Here is a 27,248-nt window from a genome sequence, read left to right on the forward strand (position 1 = left end):
TACAGTAAATGGGACAACTGCTGGGTCAGACGGCTGTCTGTGGTGCACCCTCTTTCCATGGCAAATGCGTGGCTGTACTTGCCTTCTTGGTGTGGGGTGCCTTGCGTTCCAGTGTCCATACTGCATGCCAATCACCTATCACTCGGTATTATTTTTCATATACAAAGCCTCTTTGAAACAGAAAGGCTAATATCCCACTGGCTTCTTTGGGGCTCCGGCTGTAAAAAAATAATACATAATAAAAATAGCATGTAGTAAAGATAATTAAATCCAGCTCCCCGGGGCGAGTGGGGCACAAAAGCAATGTGCTGGTGGATGGGGGCAGGCATGGGATGAGCAGTAGAGATGAGGCGCCGGCGCCTGCCCACTGCTGCTCACAATCAAATGGTCTGTGTGCAGGGCAGGATTCTCCCTCCCTCCCGGCTCTGATGGAGCTGGCAGCCAGAATTCAGGACCCTGAACGGAAGGGAAGGGAGGATTCAGGACCAAGTTTAGCTGTACAGCCCAAACTCCTGGCTTGGTCATCAGGTGCTTCTGCAGGACTATTCACGCCTGCTACATCTCCCATGCTGCAGCGAAGGGGGCTAGGGGAGTGTGTTGCTGTAGATCCATGGGCCTTGGCCCCAGCCTGGGCAAGGAGCTCCATGTGGGCATGAAAGAGCTGGACCCCTCTTTGCTTCTCCCCTGTGGCCAGGACCCTAGGGCAGGAGGCGTTTACTCCCAGTGCCATGGGATGGTCGGGCACCGCTGGAGGAGTTCAGAAACGTTTTCAGCTCAGTTTTTGCGGGCTGAGGTGTTTCCCCGAAGCCCCATGAATCATTGTGAGCATGGCAGGGAGGGAGTGCTGCTGGAGCACCCAGTGTGAGCACTCATACTGCAGGCAGCAAATACCTACCCAGAGTGAGGGTTACTGCTGGCGCCAGCTCACCTAGAAGCCGGGCCAGGCCTGAGGTGGTGCAGGAGACAGGAAGGAATAAATCACAGGCAGACGGCGTTCGGAGTCAGGTCCACCCCCAGCGACAGGAGCTGGGGCAGTGATTTCCGAACACAGGCCGGCAATATCAGTCCATATGCCATTATTGTACCTAGCTCATCACAGCGGGTCCCAGGGGTCTCGTCACTGCTGGGGGAGACATAGAGACACCCGGCTAGTTCCCACTTGGAAAAATAGCTCTCTGGTGCTGGAGGAGGATGAAGACAGGAATGCTGGGCTGCCTGCACCCGGGATACACATGCTTCCCCCTTTGTCCCCTAAACAATACAGCCTCTCTCTTAGTCCTAACGATTATCACAAAACCAACAAGACCTTGGAAAACAAAAAGAGCTGCCAGCCCCACAGAATAGTCCAGGAAAGTGTAATTCCCACAGAGATATGTTTAACCCCTGTTATCACCAGCTGGCCAGGGGACAGGACCAACCGGATACAGGAGAGATGATTCCTGGGGACACATGCCTGTTCTTACATCTAGCTCCACTTACTGAAGTGATCTGAAAAACGACCCCACTCTCCAGGCTCCCTGCTTTAAATGAGAGATACCAGGGGTTTCTCTTTGTCCTCTGATTGTAAGTTTAAAGCTGAACGAAGGGCCTGCAGTGAATTGTGTGACTGAAATGTAAAAAACTGTGTACGTAAAACACTCAGTATGTGCCTTCCCTTCCCCACCCAGGCTGCTCCATGCGCACGGCAGCTTCCCACACCCCATACCAAGTGTCTCCATCTCTCTCTCCCTTTCCAACCAGGGATCAGCCATGGCACTCTGCTCCCATCTCGGCACCTTGCCCTTTGTTTATACCACAGCCATCCCAGATCAACAGACAGGGCCCTGGCCAAGGAGCTTTTGTAAAGGGCCATAGCCCTGCACAAATAATAATTCTGTCCCCTCACAGACCCTGTCTCCCTGCACTCCCACACTGCTGGCCTCTGACAGAGGCAAGGTTCAAGGTCATCTTGATTCCTTGTGGCAGTGAGTTCCATAGGCATGGAGCAGCAGCCAGTCAAACTCTCTCTCTCTCTAATGTGTTACCCTGAGAGCTAATGGGTCCGTGTCTCCTGATTAATGTAACCGTGGTGGGAAGATACATCACGGGGGACAGAAAGAGATGATCTCCAGAAGAGACCTTTCAAGGCTAGGAATGAAGCCTTGGGTCTGGCCCTGGGAGCAGCAGATCAGGGTGCTGTGCTCTCAGCAGCCCTGTGCTGTCCCATTCTGGGCGAATGGAAGCTTTGGCTGTCACTGTTTCTGTTGCTAGGTCCTGTGAGGTCATGGAAGTGTGGGTCCCTATGCCTCGTATTGTGTCTGACAAGTGGGAACAGCTCTGGGGGCTGGAGGAAGCTGGTTGCAGCCATAGCTACATGGGTATCCAGGAAGGATCCTGGGCACTGGTGCCTTGGACAAAGGGTGCTGTTGGGGTGGCAGCTAGTTCTTAAAACTTCTTTCCTCTCCCTCCTCACCACCACCATCTTACCCAGATGCCGAGCTGCATTTCCTGTCGATGTCCCCACAGTGGGGATAGGAATCCAGACAGTACAGGGGCAATGTTCCCTCTAATTTTTGACAGGCTGTGGGCACAAAAAATTTCTTCTGTGCAAATTTTTGTGCACGTGGTGTTTTGCCGTGTACGTGGGGTTTAGGATCTGTATGCGTGCGTACATGCGCACAGCTTAGAGGGATCAGTGTACAGGGGCTTTCCAGGGCTTTTCCATTTCACTTCGGGGTAACTCCTCTCAGACATATGACTTTTAAATAACAGTCACAGCTGGATTTGGAGTGGAAGGCTTGGCCAACTCCAGAAAAAGAAACACAATGGGAGCAAACTGAGCTGAGCTGCCTTTTCATGTGACCTGGGCCCCCAGACTGCCCCAGTGCCCCAGCCCAGGGATCTGTCCAGCTTACTGTCCAGGAATGGCCAGTACTAGGTACTGGTAGGGAAGGGACAGGTATTCTGACAGTCCTAAGGGTATGTCTACATTATGAAATTAGGTTGATATTATAGAAGTCGATTTTTAGAAATCGATTTTATACAGTCAATTGCATATGTCCACACTAAGTGCATTAAGTCAACGGAGTGCGTCCTCACTACCGTGGCTAGCATCAACTTACGGAGCGGTGCACTGTGGGTAGCTATCCAACAGTTCCCGCAGTCTCTGCTGCCCATTGGAGTTCTGGGTTAAGCTCCCAATTCCTGATGGGGCAAAAACATTGTCATGGGTGGTTTTGGGTACATGTGTTCAGTCGCCCCCCCCCCCCCGTGAAAGCAACGGCAGACAATCGTTTCGCGCCTTCTTTCTGCACAGACACCAAACCACAGCAAGCATGCAGTCCGCTCAGCTCAGCTCACCGACACCGCCGCTGTTGTGTCCTGCATGCTGCTGGCAGCAGATGGTGCAGTAGGACTGCTAACCATCGTCATACACTGTTTCTGCTGCAACTTTGCTCTGCTGCTGTTGTTTCAATAGCAAATTTCTCCATGTTGTCTGTCATGGGCTCCCCGGTACGTGTGTTCTTCCTCGGGAAATGTGCGCGGTGCTAACCGTCATCCTCCACCGCTTCCGCTGCAACTCTGCTCTCCTGCTCTCATGAATCCACTTTGCAGGTCCTCTCGTTGTTCTCTATAAATATCTATTCTCGTGGCATCCATCATCAGCCACCGCTTCTGCTGCAACTCTGCTCTCCTGCAGATGCCATACCATGGCAAGCATGGAGCCTGCTCAGATCACCATGGCAGTTATGAGCATTGTACACACCTCGTGCATTTTTCTGCAGTATGTGCAGAACCAGAACCTGAAAAAGCAGGCGAGCAGGCGGCGGCAGCGCGGTGACGAGAGTGATGAGGACATGGACACAGACTTCTCTCAAAGCATGGGCTCCGGCAGTTTGGACATCCTGATGGCAATGGGGCAGGCTCATGCCGTGGAACGCCGATTCTGGGCCTGGGAAACAAGCACAGACTGGTGTGACCGCATAGTGTTGCAGGTCTGGGATGATTCCCAGTGATTGTGAAACTTTTGCATGCATAAGGGCACTTCCATGGAACTTTGTGACTTGCTTTCCCCTGCCCTGAAGTGCAAAAATACCAAGATGAGAGCAGCCCTCATAGTTCAGAAGCGAGTGGCAATAGCCCTCTGGAAGCTTGCAACGCCAGACAGCTACTGGTCAGTCGGGAATCAATTTGGAGTGGGCAAATCTATTGTGGTGGCTGCTGTGATCCAAGTAGCCAATGCAATCACTGAGCTGCTGTTATCAAGGGTAGTGACTCTGGGAAATGTGCAGTTCATAGTGGATGGCTTTGCTGCAATGGGATTCCCAAACTGTGGTGGAGTGATAGACGCGTATCCCTATCTTGGGACTGGACCACCTTGGCAGCCAGTACATAAACCTCAAGGGGTACTTTTCAATGGTGCTGCAAGCACTGGTGGATCGACGTTTCACCGACATCAACGTGGGATGGCTGGGAAAGGTACATGACACTCGCACCTTCAGGAACTCTGGTCTGTTTGAACAGCTGCAGGAAGGGACTTACTTCCCAGACCGGAAAACAACTGTTAGGGATGTTGAAATGCCTATAGTTATCCTTGGGGACCCAGCCTGCACCTTACTGCCATGGATCATGAAGCCATACACAGGCACCCTGGACAGTGGTAAGGAGCTGTTCAACTATACGCTGAGCAAGTGCAGAATGGTAGTAGAATGTGCATTTGGATGTTTAAAAGTGCGCTGGCGCAGTTTACTGACTCGGTTAGATCTCAGCGAAACTAATATTCCCATTGTTATTGCTGCTTGCTGTGTGCTCCACAATATCTATGAGAGTAAGGAGGAGACGTTTATGGTGGGGTGGGAGGTTGATGCAAATCACCTGACCACTGATTACGCGCAGCCAGACACCAGGGGGATTAGAAGAGCACAGCAGGGCGCGCTGCGCATCAGAGAAGCTTTGAAAACCAGTTTCATGACTGGCCAGGCTATGGTATGACAGTTCTGTTTATTTTTCCTTGATGAAAACCCGCCCTCTTGGTTCACTCTACTTCCCTGTAAGTCAACCGCCCTCCTGCCTTCGATCACCACTTGCAGAGGCAATAAAGTCATTGTTGTTTCAAAATCATGCATTCTTTATTAATTCATCACACAAATAGGGGGATAACTGCCAAGGTAGCCCGGGAGGGGTCGGGGAGGAGGGACGGACCGGGTTGTGTGGTGGATGAGGGGAGGAGGGAAGGACAAGGCCACACTGCACTTCAAAACTTATTGAATGCCAGCCTTCTGTTGCTTGGGCAGTCCTCTGGGGTGGAGTGATTGGGTGCCCGGAGTGCCCCCCCACATTCTTGGGCATCTGGGCGAGGAGGCTATGGAACTTGGGGAGGAGGGCGGGCGGTTATACAGGGGCTGCAATCTGCTGCCTTTCCTGCAGCTCCACCAGACCCCAGAGCATATCAATTTGATCCCCCAGTAGCCTCAGCATTGCATCCTGCCTCCTCTCATCTTGCTCCCGCCACCTCTCATCTCGCTCATCCCTCCTGTCCTCACATTCATTTTCTGCTTTCCTGGATTCTGACATTGTCTGCCTCCACACATTCTGCTGAGCTCTTTCAGTGTGGGAGGACTGCATGAGCTCAGAGAACATTTCATCGTGAGTGTGTTTTTTTCACCTTTCTATCTGCGCTAGCCTCTGGGACGGAGATGATAGGGGGAGCATTGAAACATTTGCAGCTGTGGGAGGAAAGAAAGCGAGAGTAGTATTTAAAGAGACACATTTTAGAGAACAATGGGTAGACTCTTTCACAGTGAACTATGCTGTTAGCATTACATAGCACATGTGCTTTCAGAACAAGGTCGCATTTTGCCTCTTATATTGAGGGCCTGCCAATTTGGTGTGAGAGATTTACACACTCAGGGCCAGGCAACAGAATTCGACTTGCAGGCAGCCATGGTAAGCCACAGCCTTTCGGCTTCTTCAACCTTCATAACATGTGGAAATGGTTTCAAACAGCAGCGCCCTCCTTTCCCATATCAAGCACCCGTTGGGTTGGTCATTTACAAGGAGGGGCTGCGGTTTTCGGGTTAACGTGCAGCACAAACCCAACTAACCCTCCCCTCCCTCCAATTCTCTGGGATGATCACTCTCCTGAGGATAACACAGAGAGCTAAAGAATGGATGTTGCTTGAATGCCAGCAAACTCCAGGACCATACGCTGCCATGCTTTGTTATGCGATGATTCCAGACTACGTGCTACTGGCCTGGTGTGGTAAAGTGTCCTACCATGGAGGACAGAATAAGGCTGCCCTCCCCAGAAACCTTTTGCAAAGGCTTTGGGAGTACCTCCAAGAGAGCTTCATGGAGATGTCCCTGGAGGATTTTTGCTCCTTCCCCAGACATGTTAACAGACTTTTCCAGTAGCTGTACTGGCCGCAAATGCATCCCAAGTCTTCAGGGCAAATTAATCATTAAACACATTTGCTTTTCAACCATGTATTATATTTACAAAGGTACACTCACCAGAGGTGCCTTCTCTGGCTTCAAGGTCCGGGAGCCCACCTTGGGAGGGTTGGGAGGGTATTTGCTCCAGGGTGATAAACAGTTCCTGGCTGTCGGGGAGAGCAGTTTCTCTGCTTGCCTGCTGTGCGCTATCCTCCTCCTCCTCATCTTCCTCGTCCCCAAAATCCTCATCCCTGTTGCATGAGACTCCCCCCTTGCAGGTGTTCATGGACAGGGGTGGGGTAGTGGTAGGGCCCCCCCCCCCCCAGAATTGCATGCAGCTCAGCATAGAAGCAGCATGTTTGGGGCTCTGACCCGGAGCGGCTGTTTGCCTCTTTGGTTTTTTGATAGGCTTGCCTGAGCTCCTTAATTTTCAAGTGGCACTGCTGTGGGTCCCTGTTGTAGCCTCTGTCCATCATGCTCTTGGAGATTTTTGCAAATATTTTGGCATTTCATCTTTTGGAACGGAGTTCTGATAGCACAGATTCGTTTCCCCATCCAGCAATCAGAGCCAGTACCTCCCGTTCGGTCCATGCTGGAGCTCTTTTGTGATTCTGGGACTGCATGGTCACCTGTGCTGATGAGGTCGCCATACTGGCCAAACAGGAAATTAAATTCAAAAGTTCCCGGGGCTTTTTCTGTGTACCTGGTGTGACGGGGTAAGGCCAGATGGCTATATAAAAGTAGTGGGAGATAGCTATATTAGCTCCAGGCTAAACAAATCCCTGGTACCAGGATAAGTGAAATGGCAGCTGCTCCAGGTCAATTAAGACACCTGGGGCCAATTAAGAACTTTCCAGAAGGCAGGGAGAAGGCTAGGTTGATTGGGACACCTGAAGCCAATCAGGGGCTGGCTGAAACTAGTTAAAAGCCTCCCAGTCAGTCAGGTGGGTGTGCATGTCAGGAGCTGTGGGAAGAAGTTGCGCGGTTGGAGAGGCTGAGTAGTACACACCATATCAGGCACAAGGAAGGAGGCCCTGAGGTAAGGGTGAAGTGGAGCTTGAGGAAGTGAGGGGTGCTGTGGGGGAAGTAGCCCAGGGAATTGTACGTCATGTTTCTAAAAGGTCAGCTACCATAGCTGCTACTATTAGGGTCCCTGGGCTGGAGCCCGGAGTAGAGGGTGGGCCCGGGCTTTTCCTCCCCCCCGCACTTTGCCCCCTGATTAATCACTGAGACTGGGAGACAACAGAGACTGTGCAAGGAAGGATAACTTCTCCTCACCTCCCTCGCTGGCTTATGATGAAAATGGCTCAGTAGACTGTGACTCTTGTCTCTAGAGAAGAAGGGTTACGTGCAGGATCACAGTGAGCCTCTGAGGCTAGCGAAATCGGCCAGGAAACGCGGGATCCACGGAGGCAAGGACAGAGCTTCGTCACCCTGGCTAGTGCATTTGAGTTGAAAATGCTGTCCAGAGCGGTCACAATGGAGCACTCTGGGATAGCTCCTGGAAGCCAATATCATCAAATTGCGTCCACACTACCCCAAATTTGACCCGGCGCTGTTGATTTCAGCGCTAATCCTCTTGTCGGGAAGGAGTACAGAAATCTATTTTAAGAGCCCTTTAAATCGACAAAAATGGTTTCGTCGTGTGGACGGGTGTAGGGTTAAATGGATCTAACGCTGCTAAATTTGACCTAAGCTTGTAGTGTAGACCAGAGCTAAGAATGAACACTCCAAAGGACAGCCCCTGAGGCTGCTGGGACGGGACCATTTGTGACAGCAGAAGAGTTAAGCTGCTGGCTACCAACATTACTTTTCCCCACTGTGTCCCTTTTTGTGAGGAAAGGGGAAAGAGTGCTGCTGAGAGTCAGAGAAGCCGCAAAGTCACTGCTGTCACATAGCTGCCCACACTAAGCCCCAGCTGAATTTCATTATGGGTAATACCTCTTTAAGAAAAACCTGGCTTTTTCTGCCAATACCATAGTTTTCCTTGGACTCCATCCATCGGGAAGTAAGGTTTGCAGAGTCCAGACCAGGTTTCCAGAAACATTTTGCAGCGTTGGAAATGCTGTTTGCAGAAAAGCTGAGAGTTTCAAATAGACCCTAGATTCCCTGATGGCATAGGGCACATGGCCTTGTACAGTTAGGGCCAGATTTGTAAAGGTATCTAGGTGCCTAAAGATGCAGACTAGGTGCCTCATGTGCAAACATGTCTAACTCTCATTGATTTAAAAAACCTGCTCCACAGTGATTCTGTCTCATAGCAGCACAGCTTGGCAGAATCAATAGAAAGAGTCACACAAATTAACACATCTGACTGGCTGTGACGAAGTGGGAATGTTCTTAATGTTTTCTCTGACTACTGTGGGGGTGCCTCAGTTTCCCCTAGGCATTTCTTAAGTATCTAGGTGGTGGGATAAGGGGGTGTGATTGTGGCAGAGCCCTAGAGGGCCAGTGTGATGGTGTCTGCACAGAGAATGGCCGACACCCTGTCTCCTGGCAACTGATGGCCTGGGCCCCTCCCCTGCAAAGGTGCCAACTGAAGGGGTTGGAGAACAAAGAGGTCAGGTGGCCTCCTGGCCTGGGAAAGAGACAAAGGCCAGAGGAGGGAGGGGAGAGTTTCAGTTTGGAGCTGACTGGGGAAATGGAGGGAGGCCCAGATGGGGCTCTGGCCTCCCTGCCCCCCAAGATGGACCTGACTGAGGGGTCCTGTTCTCTGTACCTACTAGCTCTATTTTAGACCATATTCCTGTCGTCTAATAAACCTTCTGTTTTACTGGCTGGCTGAAAGTCACGTCTGACTGTGGAGTTGGGGTGCAGGACCCTCTGGCTTCCCCAGGAGCCCACCTGGGCGGACGCGCTGCAGGAAGCGCATGGAGGGGCAGGGGAGGCTGAATGCTCCGAGGTCAGATCCAGGAAGGTCGATGCTGTGTGAGCTTCTTGCCCTGCAGAGAGTCTGCTCCAAGAGAGGAGGATTCCCCAGAGTCCTGCCTGGCTTCGAAGGGAGCAGCTCCAGAGCATCACCCAGTGGCCCGGTGACACTGGCCTTTCCAATTCTGGCCCTGTATTTCTCTGGAGGTGGCTGGCAAATATAAAACTACTTCTGAATTAACCGCTCCTGCACAAAACCAAGGAAACAGCGCGTGCAGCCATTGTCGGAGGACAAAGGGAATCGCTGCAAAACAAAAAACTGCTTGGAATTGTTTATTCCACAAAGCCCAAGCCCAGGGGCTTGTGAACCCAGCTGGACCAGGTGTAGAGCCTCTCATGGAGCCAACTCCCTTTTCCCCTCCATGACTGAAGCCTTTTGGAACCTTCTAGCAATCAGCTTCCTCCGAATGATTTCTCTCCTGAGGGGAGACTTATCAGCCCTCAGAACGGGGAATAAAGCTGCCCTGCGCTGCAAGGTGTTGGACCATTTACTGATCCTGGCTAGGTGCTCTGAAGCTGAACAGCTCCAGAGAATTGCTGACTTAGGTAACAAATTGGACTCAAATGGGTGCTTGAGTGAGGGGCTTGTCAGATTTATACAAGCAGCTCCAATGAGCTAATGTGTGTTTTTAATGTTTGCCTCTCTAACACCCTGCGTCCCATCCAGCAGTAATTATTTGGGGGAGGACAGCAGGGAAGCCAGTGCTGGTTTCAAATTGCAAGAACAAGTGTACTGTTCTCTGGGCTGCTGGACAATGCTAACTGCAGAACTGCCATATCTTCACTCTTTCAGGAAGCTCTGACAAGAGAACTCCTCCACTTGGCAGCACAACAGACTCTGTAAGGAGCAAAAAGTTCCTGGCCTTGTGCTCTGCAGGTTTCACAGCACTCAGAAAGCCTCCCAGACAGACTTGGTTGATTTGTGAGTCAGCGTGTGCAACTCTGAAGGTAAAACATGAGCTCTCTCCATTAGCTGGCATCCGAGAAGTTTGCTGCTTCCTGCAGGGAAGATGCAGTTCGCTCTGTTGTGCAGCTTTGGGTTTTGTTTTGAGGGGAGTTGACCTGTATCTAGCTTATACCCAAATGAGCCCGTGCTAGGGAGGTGATTGGCTAATTGAGTCTGTGACTGACACTTGTAAATGAGCACACTAGGAGCAGCTCAGTGCTGATTGGCTGGTGTGTGAGGCTCAGAAACTCTCTCCCACAAGAGCTCTGGCCATTCTCAGTCCGGCTGCCTCCAGAGTAGGTGCTCCAGGCGCAGCCACCAGGCGAGAGAAGCTGCTTCCTTTGCTCAGGCACTCAGAGGCAAGGGAAGGAGGGCAGACCTCTGCCTTGCACCGGGCGGGAGGGTTTCCCTGCAGACCTCCAACCCAGGAGGGGAGAGGAAGCAGAAAGCTCCTGGAACTTGATTTCATTCAGCTTAAAGAATGGGCAGAGTCCAGAGTTCAGGAGGCCCCAGCTGGAGCGGAGCCGAGGCTCTGCTGGCCTTGGCAGCCGGACTCTTTGCTTGCAGTGATGCAAATGAATATGACTATGTGAGTTTCCAGTCCGACATAGGCTCTTACCAAAGTGGGCGATTTTACACCAAACCCCCGCAGTGTGTGGCCATCCCAGCGGACCTGCGCCTTTGTCACAGCGTGGGCTATGACAAAATGGTCCTGCCAAACCTGCTGGACCACGAGACCATGGCCGAGGTGAAGCAGCAGGCCAGCAGCTGGGTGCCCTTGCTCAACAAGAACTGCCACATTGGCACCCAGGTCTTCCTCTGCTCCCTGTTTGCCCCCGTGTGCCTGGATCGGCCTATCTACCCCTGCCGCTGGCTCTGCGAGGCCGTGCGTGACTCCTGCGAGCCCGTCATGCAGTTCTTTGGCTTCTACTGGCCAGAAATGCTCAAGTGCGACCAGTTCCCCCAGGACGACGTCTGCATTGCGATGACCACTCCCAATACCACAGAGGCTTCCAAGCCCCAAGGTAAGTCTCACTGGTACTGGCCCTGTCCCTACTAACCCCTGGGTTCCCCCCTTTCCTAGCAGAGCAGAGGCTGGCCTGAGGGAGATGCAGCTCCAGTCCAAAGAAGAACTCCCTCCAGAAGTGATAGCACAAATCACCTGAACTCTGCTCCAGGGTAGCCGCCCCTCCTCCAGCCACAGAGGGGGGAAGAAAAGGGAAGCAAGTTCTCCCTTTAGAACTTGCCCCAGCTACCACTTTGCGAGCAACTCTTCTCTCTGACAGGTTTCAGAGTAGCAGCCGTGTTAGTCTGTATTCACAAAAAGAAAAGGAGTACTTGTGGCACCTTAGAGACCTTAGAGATTAACAAATTTATTAGAGCATAAGCTTTCGTGAGCTACAGCTCACTTCATCGGATGCATTTCTCTCTGAGTGTCCCCTCTCTGCAGCAAGCGTTCTGCCGAAGTTCAGTATCTTAGACCCTAGCAGGATCAGCCTCTAAGCATGTAAATGTTCTCCGGGCTGGGCTCCTTCCTGGTGGTTTTGATTCTCTTAGGCTGGAGCCTAGTGTTGATATCTGGGACCTCTCTACCACTATTGACAGTGATGTGAAAGGGACAGCTGCTGCCTCTGTTCTAATGGACCTTTCCTCGCATTCCTAAGTCTCGTGGAATCATTTTATAGTAATAGCCCAGGCCACATGTCTAAACCTGGGCTAACCTGGGGAAGCAGTGAAAATAAACCTGTTAGGAACACCCTGTTTTCCTAGCAGCGCTGAAGTTTGAGGCTGGATGGGTTTGCTTCAGTCATGCCACAAAACAGCCTCAGTGCAGCAGGTTACACGTATTTAGAAAAACAAACCCTGTTCATTTCAGGTAAGGGCTGTAAACCTGGACCTGAGGCTAGAGTTTTGTATGGGGCAACATTTCTGATCAAGAATTTTATTGTAAGTTAAACAGACTTCCAGGTTGTTTGGACAAAGCAGAGGCAAACTGCTTGTTTGATTCTATTGGACAGCAGGTCTGTTTGATATTACATGGGCTTGCGTGGATTGAGTTACACTAATCTTTGGTTTGTTGCTTAAAACTTCTAAAACAAATACAGGACCAGGTGTTTAGCTGTCCAGTTCTGGGTCCTAAAAGTATTTCAAAGGTCAGTAGGAAAGAAAATACTAAAAAAATGAAGACAATGTATTTAAAAAGGGGGTTGCAGCTCTCTTCTTCTGGTGCCTATAGCTTCACTTGGAAGGGACAGGATCACTTGGTTTTCCTGAGCTGCTTTTGGAGGGAGTTCGTGGCAGCCAGGAGAATAATTCCAGTGATTTATTCCCTGTTTGTGTCCGGGGTTCATCTGAAGATAAATTTGCCATTCGCTATAGCTGCTCAAGTGCAGTTACCTTTGGCAAACAAAGCACTTTATGTTCTGCTCAGTGCTGAGGGAGAGCCCTTGCCCAGCCAGCCTGGGTTTCTCCTCTCACTGTGGGTTATATAATATTATGCTACTTTCCACACCAGAAACTGTACTGCCCAGAATCCTCCAATTATCATTTAATTTCCACTCTCTAGAGCAGGAAATGAACGCAGTCTGGAATCAAGGAGTAACATCCTCAGAGTGTCTGTAAAAATTAGAGCACAGAGTACTTGCAGAGAGAGAGGCACAGCTCAGTTAACTCTTAGTGCTGAAAAGAGTGGGGAGCAGAGGGGTGGAAGGTGCTTTCTCCCTGTCCATTCACAGCTAGGATCCCAGCCCCTGCCAACATGGGGGCTACTCAGCTAGGGAAAAGAGTAAGAGTTCTGGTGCTTTCGTTCCGCAGGGATGAGACTGACCTGTTTCACCATCCCTGTCCCAATGCAGCAGGGGCTTCCACAGAGTTTCCCATCTCCTTAGCCTTCCTTGGCAGGAGGGAGGGTGGCTCCTTGGAGAACAGGGAGCTGGATTGTCCCTGCTGCTGAGAATTAGAACATCTTAGCCCTCAGTTTAATACTAGGTGGAAAAGAGCAGAGTGACGCTGTGTTTGGGTTACAAACCTGACCCGGTGGCAATGTGTGACAAGGAGTGTGGGGGGGGGGAGACACCATCTCTCAGGGGGGCCCTGGTGCAGCTGCACCAGCACAATCTGTCTGGACATCAGCATGTGGGGCATGACACGCACTGCTATGTCCAGCCATGGCCAGTAAATGATTCAGGGGCGGAGGCGGAAGAGGCTCTTAGTCTGCTATCACGTCCCCATAGGGAACCCACCACTCCACCCACAGTCGAGGCAAGCTGGGCAGCCCAAGTGAGTTCCCAGGTACACTGAGAGTCCCACCTGATGGGTGAGTGCAAGGGGCAGGACATGGGGGAACAGCAGGGATTTGTGGAGCACAATCTCCAATTTTCTGGCTTTTGCTGGTTTTTTTCCCAACTTTATCTCTTGGAAAAGTCCTTTACTTTGAAGGAAGGCTGTGAAATCACTGTCTTGAAAGGCTATGGCAACTCAGCAGAGCTGTGCTCTCGTCTTCTGAGAACGTAGGAGGATTTGTTCTGTGCCTCTTGGAATTCTCAATGTAGTGCTGTCCCCATGTGCTTTCCGCGGTAACCCCCATCATTACAGATTCCCACTGCTTTGGGTCAGCCCAGACTCAGCACTTCCCAACTTTTTCTTTTAAAATCAGTGCTGTTTGCAAGGGCTAGGAAAGAAGGTCTTTCCAAACAAACAGATTCTGCTCAGCTTTCCCATATAGGTTAGGCTATGCCTACACGGGAGACCTTACAGCCTCTCAGCTGTACCGCTGCAGCTGCGCCATTCTAAGGTCTCCTGTGTACCTGCTCTATGCTGGCAGGAGAGAGCTCTCTGGTAGGCATAATTAAACCATCCCCAATGAGCGGGGGTACCTACAATGGCAGGAGAGCTTCTCTATGCTGCTGCTTCTGACGGTGTAACTTATGTCGGTCGGAGGGGTGTGCTTTTTTTCACCGACAAATGCTTTTCCGACAAAAGTGCTAGGTGTAGACATAGCTTTAGAAATGTCCAAAAATAGTTTCGGATAAACACAGGATTTAAAACTCAGCCCCCTCCCCTGGGGAGTGCTGATGAGAACTGTCCCTCTCTAACCATTTCTAACATGCTCGCCGACACAATATAAATATCGTTATGCTATTCACGGTAATCAGTAAAGTGACTTTGTTACAATAAATGATGTCAACTCCGATTCCAAGCATTTGTGAATCCTTTTCTGTGGGTTGCAGAAAGGACCTAGGTTTGGCCCACACTTAAAAGTTACCTCAATATAGCTACAGTGCTCAGGGGAGTGAAAAACATTCACATCCCTGAGTGCTCTGGTTAGGTCCGACCTAGAAGCGGGTAAGTTGATGGAAGAATTCTGTTGACCTAGCTACTACCTCTTGAAGAGGTGGATTACCTACAGCGATGGAAAGACCCCTCCATCAGTATAGGAACCCGTAGCACCATAGCAGTGTCTCTGTAGTGCCCATAGTGTAGACATGGCCCTGTCCTATCAGCACTTGAGAAACATGCCCATCACAAAAGCTTCTGGATCCATTGACTGTTCACTTAAAAGCACAAATTAGTAACTAGGGATGGGCAAGTTGTGGAAGGAAAGTACTGAAGTCCTCAGCTACACCCACACCTCTGTTAAATGGCATTCACACTCTTGTTTGCCATGAATGTTCATACAACTGATTTTGTTTGTTTGTAAAAACATTCCCAGAAAGCAAGAGTCTTTGAATGCTCATGTAAAAGTGTGTTCACATGAAGGCATGTGCTGGGAAAATTCATTCAGCCATCTTGAAATCCCTTTCACTTTCCTGGCTCCTGCTGGTAAGGTTTTAGTTGTGTCCATTTGGAGAAAAAATACGATGTGACATAGCCGACCAGTCATCCACCAGGGATAATAAATAGCGACTGCTTTGTGCCTATTCCTTCGGCAGGATATTTCTGCATCAGGCACATAGGTTCAAATAGAGAACATTTTGCAATAATCAGAGGGCTTGATCCTCAGCTGGTATCACTTGATATAGCTGCACTGACGTTAGTGGAGTGATTTACAGCAGTGGGGGCTGGCCCACAGTCTCTTTGTGGGTAACTGACAAACAGAGAAGTGGGCTCAGTTTCCCAGATGCATTATTTACAAAGAATTGTTTGCCCCCTTCTATTAGAAACAAGCAGCTAACAGGCAGAGTGAATTTGCAAGTTAATCCCAACCCCCTCCCTAACCCACAGCAACTCTGGGACCCCTCCCCAGCCAATGTCTCGTACTCAACCTCCTAGCAAAGAGTTGGACCTTGGCCTGAAATCAATAAATGCAGGGGCCTGATCCTGCACGGTGCTGAGCCTCTGCTAGTTCCCAGCACCTCACACTCCTGCAAATAACCACTGCAGAGAGAGTTGCAGAGTTCCCTCTGAAAGCCCCCAGCCTCCCAGCTATCGGCTGATAACGGACCGCCGGGGGTGAATCAGTTGCAGTATAGCAGCTCGGCCTGTGCTTTTCTGCTGCTAAACCTCTGGGGCTGTTGGGCTCCTCTGCTCCTGGTGGTAGATTTTGTTCTTTTTTTTTTTTTTTTTTAATAAAAAGAAAAATCCAAACTAAACTGGAGCCCCCTTAGATTTCAGGTGCTGGGACTTGTTTCCTGTTGACTTAAATAAGGTCAGAGCCCAGCACTGCTCCCCCTCCCATATTAATAAAAACGAACGAACCCTTTCAGTATTTTTCCCCATTAACACCTTAGCACTGGAATTTGGTTCTGCCTCTCAAAGAGCTGACCTGCTGAATTCCTTTCTCCTTAAGTAGGAGGCGGTAAAGCCTGCAGGCCTACAGGATGCATCAGGGGAGTCACAGATTAATATAGCATTACACATTCCTCTTCCTGCCCCTGGAGTAAGGCTGCTTGAAAGCTGAGTGGTAGGAAACGGGCAGCAGGGGAAAACCAGGCTGGGAACAGACTGAGGTTGTGTTCAGAAATGCAGAAAACAGCGTGTTGGCTCAGTCACGACTCATACCAGCTAGAAGATGCCCAAGCAAGGCTTTGTCCAGGCCTCCGGTGATCTGAGCTCACTGTATAGCCTGGGCCTCCGGGCCAGCATCAATTTCCTTGCAGCCCCAGAGTGTTATTTTAGGCCAGGTCTGCATTACAGGGTTAGGTCGACGTAAGCTGCCTTGCATCGACCTAGCTGTGGAAGTGTCTTCACTTAAATTTGGCTCCAGATGACGTAAGTGCCTCTCTAGCAAATTTGGTAACTCCGCCTCCCTAAGCGGCGGAGAGTCACGGTCAATGCAGTTAGGTCGACACAGTGTCAGTGTAGATACCGCGTTGCATCCGGCGACTGTTACTGACTTTCAGGGGCAATCCCACAATGTCCCACGCTGACAGTACAGTCGCTACATGGTGAGTACACGCACTGCTGACACTAGGAGCAAGTGTGCACACACAAGGGATTTAATAACTGCAGGGGCCGTATGCAGACGTAAGTTAGGCCGACATAACTTTGGAGTGCAGACAGGACCTTGATGCTGCTGGATGTTGGTCCACGTCAGAACCAAGTGTTGCATTGCTCCCCAGTTTGTTCTGAGTTCCTCCTGGGCCCAGTGCAGGGGCAGTGGAGCTGGGTTATGGGCTGCAGGGAAAGACTCAGTCCTGTCACTGAACACATTCTGAGCAGCCTGGGGGCTAGTGACTGTTCAAAGTCAGACAGCTCTCACAAGTGCCCAGCGAGGAATCTCGGAGTCTGAAGAGTCCCCTTTGTCCTTGAAGGGCATGCTTCCTCCCCCATGGCATCATGGGGTTAAGAGACACAACGCCTGGGAATGCTGCTTGGTCCAGATAACAAGTAACTTGTTTCACCCGAGTCCCTCAGGCATTGTGGGGTTGCCTTGCCCCACAGTGTCCACGCAACCCATTCCTGGGAGCCAGCCAAGTGCCAGCTTCTGAATATGTATTGCCAGTACACAGTGCTTAATTTGTAATGAAAGAGGGGCTGGGTCTCAAGCAATTTTTTTACATTCATAACTGACGTGACAAGCCCAGATGTGCCAGGCTCTGAACTGCCAAGCTGAGAGGTGCTGGGCTCTGAACCTCCAGGCCCAGAGGTGCCAGGGCTCCACCCTGCCAATCCCTGGCACCAATTAATCACTGCCAGTACAGGAATATCCATTACCTTTCTCTCCCCCTTCCAGCTGGAGATCTCCAAGTGCTGTTCAAACAGTCGCATTAAATCCTTACGCCATCCCTTCACGCAGGTAAATGTTACTAACCCCGGGGGGAGTTGGTGGCACAGGGCGGGGTGGTGACCTATCCAGGTGCATGCCTGGGGGCCAGTGGGACTAGGACCTCTGGTCTCTGCTATTATATCTGTAATGAGGAGATGAGTACATAGCTGGCTCCCATGTGCATTTCTCTGTGGGTTGCAATATCATTTGATAACCATAGGACAGCACATCCCGTACCTTAGCCTGCACCTCTTGGGCCACTCTCTCTGCCCTCATCAGGGGCCTGACATGCATGGAGGGTGAACTCCAGCAGGGTCCTGGATACGGGATGTGATGGCATTCTCCCCTCAATTGGAGCTGTATGTGCACAGTATGGGGAGATGTGGCCGTTAAGGGTGGGCGAAAGAGAGAGGAGAAAATGGAGTTATCATTAGGAAACACCACTGAGACGCTTGGTCTTAGTGCTGGTGGAGGTGGGGCTGAGAAGCATGTGGCAGCCAAAGCCATGCAGAGAGAGAGAGAGAGAGAGAGAGAGAGAGAGAGAGAGAGAGAGAGAGAGAGAGCGCGAGAGAGAGAGAGAGAGAGAGAGAGAGAGAGAGAGAGAGAGGAGAGAGAGAGAGAGAGAGAGAGAGAGAGAGAGAGAGAGAGAGAGAGAGAGAGAGAGAGAGAGAGAGAGAGAGAGAGAGAGAGAGAGAGAGAGAGAGAGTGTGTGTGTGTGTGTGTGTGTGTGTGTGTGTGTGAGAGAGAGCTTGGTTTGGCTGCTCTTTGCCACGCCTTCCAGCATGGGGATTTCCCAGTCCCTGCTCTGCGTCCTGCCATGCAGGGAAGCTTATGCAGAGCTGGTAATTGCTTTTCAGGTGGGATGTTGAAAGGGATGTGGCTGAAAGACTTCAACTTCCATGAGGCACGCTGGGTGCTGCTCTGCCTTTAGATGGCAGCCTTTTCCCATGAAGAGCCAAAACATGGTTTATGTGAAACTATGTGACAACCCCCGGGGGCAGATATTATCAGCAATTAGCTCTCAAATAGGCTGGACAGAATTCACTGCTTTTTATATGATATTGATGGATAACATCAATGGTTATTTTTAAGGATTTGTTTTTTCAATTTTTATCATTTTAAATTTTCACGGTTGTGCAAAATTATGGGTTTTAAGCATTTTTTTCTGATTTGTTTCTATTTAAATTGTCAGAGTTGTGGGAAATTATGGGGGGGGTCAGACAATTATTTAATGACAGTAAATGTTGAGACTCAAAAAGTTAATGCTTTATAAGTATTAAAACACAAATTGTCAACATCATGTGTAAATAGACCATGTAAACAGCCTTAAATCAAACGCTAACAAGTTCTTGGGCAGCATTTTCTTCCCTTTGCCTAGCTTTGAATTTCGATTATTATTGATGGAAATGTTTGTGGTCAGTTTGTTTGTATACGGTGAAATCAGTGTTTATTGACACTTACTGATAAAAATCTAATCATTCTGAGCCTGATGGCTCCACACAGCACCGGCCCTTCAAGCCACAGAGAGCAGCAGCTGCTCTTTGGGCTTTCCTATGTTCAGCTTTGGTGTCATGTTCCTCAACAAAAAGAAAAGGAGTACTTGTGGCACCTTAGAGACTAACAAATTTATTAGAGCATAAGCTTTCGTGAGCTACAGCTCACTTCATCGGATGCATTTGGTGGAAAAAACAGAGGAGAGATTTATATACACACACACACAGAGAACATGAAACAATGGGTTTATCATACACACTGTGTGTGTATATAAATCTCTCCTCTGTTTTTTCCACCAAATGCATCCGATGAAGTGAGCTGTAGCTCACGAAAGCTTATGCTCTAATAAATGTGTTAGTCTCTAAGGTGCCACAAGTACTCCTTTTCTTTTTGCGAATACAGACTAACACGGCTGCTACTCTGAAACCTGTTCCTCAACAGTTCCCCTCTTTTGTGGGCATGCTGTAGAAGTAACTCCTGGAGCTCCTGACCAAGTGGAAAGCACTCTGCATTCGCTCTTGAACCAGCAGGAAGTTTAATAATGGTCTGAGGGCACTGCTGCTATTGTCTATGCCTCACGGTTATCATCAGTAGGCTTCAAAGCACTTTACAAAGGAAGTCAGTATCATTAACCCCATTTTACAGATGGGGAAACTGAGGCAAGTAGATGGGAAATTACTTGCCCAGGTCCCTGGCAGAGCTAGGAATAGAACCCAGGTCTCCTAAGGCCTAGGCTAGTGTTCAAGCCACTACTGCTTTCTTTGGGTAAAGTCAGACTAGAAGCTATTCTGCAGTGCTGGAAGTGAGAGGGGGCCTGTACGTTCCACCCCATGGATTGCACCTCCCACAAGATACAAAGCAAAGTGCACCCGCTGGTGTGAGGCTGGTTCTGAACTCACCCTGCACCCCAAACACCTGCCTGCATGCATGTTCCAGGATGTGGGGCTGGCACAACAATGGATTAAAGTGCAGTGGGACCAGACCCAGGAAAGCCGGTGGACAGCACAGGAGAGTAGAAGGTCCACTGGCAGCCCCAGTGTAGGTGAAACCTCTGTTCACAGGTCAGTTATTCTGTGGGAACCGGGAAGGCACCAGATTCCCTCTAAGTCAGCGCTTTGCTGGCTGCAGCCTCCGTCCAGGTCTGATGCTGGCTGGGACTTTCCGGGAAGCCAGCTGGAGATGTTTTCTTATCTACCAAGTTCATTCTCGATTGAAACAAATAGAAATTGGCTTGATTCGCCCCCACCCAACAATAGGTGTTGGCACCCTCTGGCTTCCAAGTGGGCTCCAGCAAGGAAGGGCAGCTTTAAAGTACAGTGAGCAGTCTTGGTAGAGGCTGCACAGGGGACGTGCTGAGTCAGCAGATTGACCAAAGGGTCAGTTACTTTCAGGACTTTTCTGCTGGGCCCTTGGTGTAGGAGGCACCTTGCACTATTGCTATGCACTTGGCCTCTGGGGTAATTCCTGCCACCAGGTAACACGGCTGCCATAAACCCTGCAGCGAATCTAGCCCTGCTGCAAACATCTTCTACAACCAGCCTTTTGGTGATGAGACTGTTAACAGGAGGACCGCAGTGAAAAGTCACACTGAATGACTGAGTTACAGACACTGAGCGAGGGGATCGGGGAGTCCAGGGCACTGGGCTGGGATTCAGGAGCCTGGGTTCTGGTTTCATCTCTACCCTGCCCTGCTCTGTGACTGTGGTCGAGTCACTTCCCTGCTCTGCCTCCCTCCCTCCCCACTCTTCCTGTGGGTCTGTGCAGCACCCAGCACAACGGGGAGTCTCCAGGGCTCCAGTGACACGGATGCCTGCCCTCACTAGGAAAAAGCTGGGTTAATAGCATTCTCCTCCTGGCTCTCAGTCCAAGCACTTGGAGGAGAATGCCCTGGCGAGGCCCTGTGGCTTCCTCTGTCCATTTCATACAGTTCATTAACGTTTGGAGGCTGGATGGAAATCTTCCTTGACTGCTTATTGAAAAATAACTTCCTGGGGAGTTAACTGAGGCCCTGGCTAAAGCTGCGAGGGCTGGATCCTGCTCCTATCAAAGTCACTTGTAAATTGAAAAGATCGAAGTGATGATTGCATGTTATTGTTTCACAAAGGGCCTGTGCCATGCATCCCTGCCCACTCCTCCTCCCACCCGTGGTGGAGAAAGAGAGACAGAATCCATGGACACCTGGATCATGAGATGAGCTAAATTCTAGATGTTATATGAACACTGTGGTTAATTATCTGTTCCCCAGTAGCATCTACAAACTTGATTGAGATCAGGGCCCCATTGTGCAGGGACCTGCACATGCAAATAGTAATAGACAGTCCTTGACTCAAAGCATTTAGAACCTACATAGAAAAGGGAAGGTTTATCATCCCCATTTAACAGAGGGGGACAGAAGTACTATGTGACTTGGACGAGACTGTCCAGGGAGCCAGTGGCAGAGAATTGTTTCAGAGTAGCAGCCGTGTTAGTCTGTATTTGCAAAAAGAAAAGGAGTACTTGTGGCACCTTAGAGACTAACAAACCTGAGTGGCAGGACAATGCCTTAAGCACAAAACCATCCTTCTCCTCTGAGTTTATACCTCACTTCATTTGGGATCTGTCTGTTTCTTTGTCCAATAATCCTGAATGCTGTCGAGGAGGGATGCCCGTCCTTCTGCCCTCAAGAGCCCGGGGGAAAGCCATCCCCCCACAGAGTAACAGGTTCCACATCCAGAAGGGACCACTGTGATCATCTAGTCTGACCTCCTGGATAGCACAGGCCAGAGACCTGCTGCAAAATAACTCCTGCAGCAGATCTTTTAGAGCAACAGCCAGTCTTCATTTAAAAATGGTCAGGCAGGGAGAATCCACCCTGATCCTCAGTGACTTGTTCTACTGGTGAATTACCCTCTCTGTACGTTGTACCAGGCAGAGGTGTGTTCTTATATTCCCTGGGAATTACTCTCCTGTGGAAAAGGGCCCTCTAGTTTGCTGGACCAAGAGCAGAAGTAGCATCTCCCTTTTCGATAAATGTACCTGTCAGCGTTGTACACCTGTGCTGCTGGGTGACCACAGCCCATCTGCCGAGAGCTGTCTGCAGGACCTGGAAACAAGGCTGTAGGTCAGGGCATAGTGTAACCTCGTCACAAGGCGGACCTCAGGAAATGACCCGGGATGGCATATCCCATCCTCCCCTAAGAGCCCTGCTGCAATCCAGGATGAAGCCAGGGCTCAGAGCGAGGCATGTGGATGGGAGGAGTGTAGCTGTCTTGCTGCCGCCCAGGCTGGGCTTGTTCTGGGGATAAACTCCAGCCATTAGGGCTGTCAGACCTGCAGGCCCCCTCTGACGTGTATCCCCCACTGCAGCTGCGGGAGTCCAGCCTCACCCCTCCTCTGCATTGTTAGTTCGGGATCTTACCTGGCGGAGCTGTGCTGCCCGTTTGGGGCTCCGGTGAGTTCCAGGATGTCACTTATGGGGATGCCCTTTTTCCCCCATTCATTGGAAGCATTGGAGGCAATATGGAGTGACACTGCTTAGGGTCTGGCCCCAGAACAACTTCTCCCTGCCAGTTTGGCAGCAGCCTTCCCCGGCCGGCTCCCCACCTGGCCCAGCAGCTCAAAGCCAGGCCGCTGTTCTGTGTGTGTCTTGGCTGGGTGCACCGTATCGCTTTTAGGCCACCCCTGGGGAGGACCTTGTGCCCCTCCTGCAGCAGAGAACCCCAAGGGCAGTCAGACCTTTAGGAGCAGGAGCAGAGACTAGTTTCTCAAGGGCACAGCTGTGGGACTTGGGGGCGGGGAGGGGCAGAAAAGCACCATTGCAGCCCAGAGCATGGTTCATAACAAGGAGGGATGGTGTGAGTGCGGTGCAAAAGGAGAAAAACGGGTCCTGTGCTTCCCTCCACTTCTCAAATAAACAAGCTCGCCTGTACTTGGTGGGAATTCCTGACACATGCTCAGAGGGGACTGTCCCTCGGGGGCCATCGCAGCAGGTGACACGGCACTAAAACCTTCCTGACTCACAGAGATATTGTGTGACACATAGACCCCCAAAAAGAAAAGGAGTACCCGTGGCACCTTAGAGACTAACAAATTTATTAGAGCATAAGCTTTCGTGAGCTACAGCTCACTTCATCGGACCCCCAACACTCACTCACACTAGTGGTGAAAGGGTTTTGTTTGCTTAGGGAGGGAGGAGAGTGAGCTGAGTCACCCTGAGGGAATTTCTCCTCAAAGCATGTGGAAAGTAGCCCCACTGCAATAGGACCAGTAACAGGTAAAAGCCACATCTCAGTCGAATAATTTCCTCCCCTCCATCCTTTAAATCTAAAACCAAACCTCAGACTGGGTAACAAGCTTTGTACAAGTTTGGGTAACCCTTTATGTCCCACGTTGGGCCACCAAAAAGGTGGTATTAATGTAGATGGAATAACTCCATACATTTCTGGTTCCATAGCTTCTGTTCTTACCAGGCAGGATTTCACCAGTCAGCCACAAGAGTGGCAGTACTGGCCCATTCGCTGAGTAGTGACTTGTGGCACTCAATCCCAGCCAGCAGCCTTTAGCTTTCAGCTCCATTGTACAGGGAGGTGGGAACTGCAGAAGGAAGTTGGTGCAGAGAACTCCTGTCTGTAGGAGGCTGTAGCTGCAAGCCCCACTTCACCACAGAAAATTCCTGGCCAGGGCTCCGGGAACCTGTTTCAGCAGAGTTCCTTAGGCCTGGTCTAGACTAGAAAATTAGCTATGTTGTTCAGGGGTGTGAAAAATCCACACCCTGGAACAATGTAGGTAAGCCGACCTTAGTCCCTGTGTGGACAGCACTTGGGAGGAGCCAGAAGAATTCTTCCGGGGTTGGAGAACCCCTCCTGCCTGCATACGTAGTGTCTGCGCTGTGATATTTTAAATGTAGAGCAGCCCTTTATCTGCACACCAAGCCAGGCTCCTCATCCATCTGAAAGCAGCTTCTTTAGGCCTTCCCATGGGTTTCAGGTGGCAAAATGTTTCTCAGGCCTCAGGCCCTCCCCAAGGCTGGGCCATTGGTCCAGCACATCATGGGATGCATAGCGAATGCCTTGTGGGAGGGTAGCCCTGGTGGGAACTGGTCTAAGGATGTAACCAGTTTGGCACCAAATCTCTCCAGTTTGAGTGTGTTCTGTACTGATCCCTCTCTCCTCCCTGGCTAGGAACGGCTGTGTGTCCCCCCTGTGACAACGAGATGAAGTCGGACGCCATCATTGAACACCTGTGTGCCAGTGAATTCGGTAAGGAAACATTCCGGCCTCCTCTTCTCCCTTTTCAGAGTTTCATGTACACGAGGGAGGAGAAACTCGATATCATGCCGAGCCCCCTCTCCTTGGGCTGCTCTGCTAATTACTGGCAGTTTCCTGTCTTGGTTAGGAATTGCCATGGTGCAGTAAATTCGGTGAAGGAGGAGCAGCTCCCTCCTAGCATGCTGGGAGCACTGCATGGCTGCTGCAGGGCCATCATGCTTTGCCTTTTCTTTCTGGTGCTTGCATCAAAAACTAATGTGGATGGATCCACCCTGTTGAGCCAGCAGGAGCCCAGCTGGAAGTTCCCCTGGGGCGGCCATGGCTGTTCGGCTGAGTCTGGTTATCAGACGGGAACTGCACTGCCCACAAAGTGTCTTTGGTGCTGGAGCTGCATGGAGCCAAGTCTGGGACTGCACCCTCTGAGCTGTGCAGAAGAGAGCTAATCTCACCCAGGAGCAGGGCCTGATCCTGTACATGTCCTTCGCCCATGTCATCATCTACCCCATGGCTACTGGGCTGGAGCAGCGGAATGGCACCCCAAGTTGGCAGTGGGGAGCATGGCCACTCAAGTAGCAGGGCAGTGGGGGACTGGCCCCTTGGGGTGCCTCCCTGCCAGGCCCAGGAAGCTGCAATGTCACCCCAGCCGGGGCTTCCTGGGGCACTTGGGTGGCAGGTTTCTCTCTAGTAAATGGACATGCCCCTAGATGTCACTGTTGTGCCATGGGAGGTGGGGAGAGGGGAGCGGAGAGATCAGGAGGCTAACGGGAGGGCAGGCAGTGAGGGATAAAAAGCTCGGATGCTTACAGCAGGGACACAGCTGGGCTCTAGAGTTTGAGTGACTCAGACTTAGCCACACAGAGAAGCTGGGGAAGTGGCGGCAGTGGGAAGTGGAAGGGGTGCATTCCCAGATTGTGGATCCTGCCTGGCTTTGCTAACCTGGGCCCACGTGCAGCTGAGTTTTGGGGCTGGGATTGTGGAGGGGGAAACTCCCCCACTCCTGTTCCGGGGGGAGAGAGCTCGGTTTTCCCTTTGGTGCTTTGCCCGTCTCCGCCTTACACAGCGGGCCCTGTGGTTATTCATCCAAAACCAAGGCTGTTTTCTGTAGCATCCTCCACCCTGTGCAGTCCCGGGGCCTGCTCGCCTGGAGTGGAGGCAAGGACAGCAGGGGGTCTCGCAATCTCTCTGACTTGGCTATTATGATTTCACAGGACTTGATAAGGTCTCTGACAGCCAGAAGTCACTTATTGTTCCCTGTCCCACTCTGCAAACCCCAGTCATCACCCACCTCACCCAGATTACTCCTTCCCTTGTCTCTCCGGAGCTGCAATGGCCTGGCTCCAGAGTTCTACTCCTTCATCCAGCAGCCTCCCCTCCGCCCGTGCCTGAAGGCCCCACTCTTCGCCTATCTCTTTCTCTGGGGGCTCTCCCTGGGAGGCCGCTCATCCCTACTAGACCCTGCTTGGGGCATTTCATGGCCTTGCCTCTAGCACAGGCAGGTCCCCTTCTGCAGAAATGGGGCAGTCCCTCCTGAATAACGCCTCCTCACTCTGTTAACTCTGCTCTGTAGGAGACATCACCTAGTGTCTGTGTCGGTCACAGGGCGCGGAGGGGGTTTGGTGGTTGCTGTAAAGATTATTAGGCGCTCCAGGGTTAACGTGGCTTCCCTGGAGCCTTAGCACATTTGTGTTTTGATAGCGTCTCTGGCTCTAAAGCCATCCGTTTGGGGATTTGTGTCCTGGCCAGTCAGCCTGTGGTCCGCCTTGGGGAAGGCTGTAGCCGAGCTGAGCTGGCTCTCTGCCTGGAGCGTAAGTAAGATTAGTAACTGCGAGTGACATCCCAGGAGTCTTGCACCTGCAGCCTCGTCTGGAGGAGAAGGGAAGAGCGTATTCCCCATGCAGAGAGATGCAGCCTCCCAGCTGGGCTGAGCTGCTCTGCAAAGAAGGGGCCCAGAGCCCACCCTCTGCTGGACCTCTGGCACTGCTCACTATTCAAGCAAGAGCATTTTTGACCCACGTGGGAAGAAAACTCCCTCCAGATGCCTACCAATCACCAGTGATTCTTACAGAGCAAACTTCTAGCAGGTTTCCCTGGCCATGTGCAAGACAGGGGAGGAGTCTGCAGGATTTCTAGCAGGTTTCCCTGGCCACTGCAGAGAGGAGGCCAGCTTGGTCCGGCTGAATGGAGAGGACAGAGCCAGGCTGTCAGTAAAGTGGTTGGTTCGGGGACATCGTCTGTGCTGGGCTGCACCCCTGCTGTCCAGTCTAGAGCTTCAGGGGCTCAGGTGTGCCTGTCAGGTGGCCGATGAGTCCAGGACTGGTTGAAGTGAATGCTCTGAGCTCCCTGGCTGATGTGCGACAGGCTGGTGCTGCTGACACATCGTAGAGCCAGCCAGTGTCCTTAGTTACTCCATTTTCATGTAAAATGCAGCATTTCCCCTCCAAACTGCCCTGGCCACCGTCCTCTGCCATTTGCAGGAGACATCCAGACGTCAGCCCCCTCGCCCCCTCCTCCTGCAGCCCCATGGGGCAGCCTGTGTGTTTACAATAGCTGCTCTATTGCTCACAGAGCCCCTGTCTCTGCTTGGAGCCAGAGGTCAGGAAGGTTCAGCCAGTCAGTTATCTGATTGGCCGGCTATTCACCAGCGCGGGGAGCAGGGCTGTCCAGGCACAATCCTGGTCAGCGCTGAGATGGACAGTTCTATGGACCAGTGCAGAGCAAAGGAACCACAGCCTTTCCAGAGATCCTCCCAGGCCACTGTCTTTGTGAGAAATCCTCATTCGTAAAAAGAGGAAGCTGTCGATCAGCATTGCCCCTGCCTGAGAGAGAGAGATCTCCCTATGGCTCCACTCAGTGGGTCACTCTGCTTTTCTCCTCTGGTCCCTCAAATGATTAACACCCCAGGAGACACACAAATGACCCCCTGCCCCACCCCGGCACCTGGTAACCCAGAATGCTGGGTACTTTAAACTATTGCTTTAAGGCATCGTCCAAAAGTCCTAGGGCAGGTGTCCCC

The 27,248-nt window shown here is 51.2% G+C and overlaps 1 protein-coding gene across 2 annotated transcripts in view; it reads left to right on the forward strand.

Annotated features, from left to right (window-relative positions):
• Positions 1-9,034: 9,034 nt before the first annotated feature.
• The window catches only part of SFRP1 (secreted frizzled related protein 1), a 64,603-nt gene continuing 46,389 nt past the window's right edge, over positions 9,035-27,248 (forward strand). The window contains exons 1-2 of one of the 2 annotated variants that reach the window (XM_038384726.2): positions 9,035-11,313; positions 24,149-24,226. In XM_038384726.2, coding sequence (XP_038240654.1) covers positions 10,770-11,313; positions 24,149-24,226 — 622 coding nt within the window. In that variant the 5' untranslated portion in view covers positions 9,035-10,769. The remainder of the gene's footprint in view (positions 11,314-24,148; positions 24,227-27,248) is intronic. The other variant, XM_043503105.1, reaches the window with a different exon arrangement.

This window comes from Dermochelys coriacea, chromosome 26 (assembly GCF_009764565.3).
Source record: "Dermochelys coriacea isolate rDerCor1 chromosome 26, rDerCor1.pri.v4, whole genome shotgun sequence".
Classification (NCBI taxonomy): Eukaryota; Metazoa; Chordata; order Testudines; family Dermochelyidae; genus Dermochelys; species Dermochelys coriacea.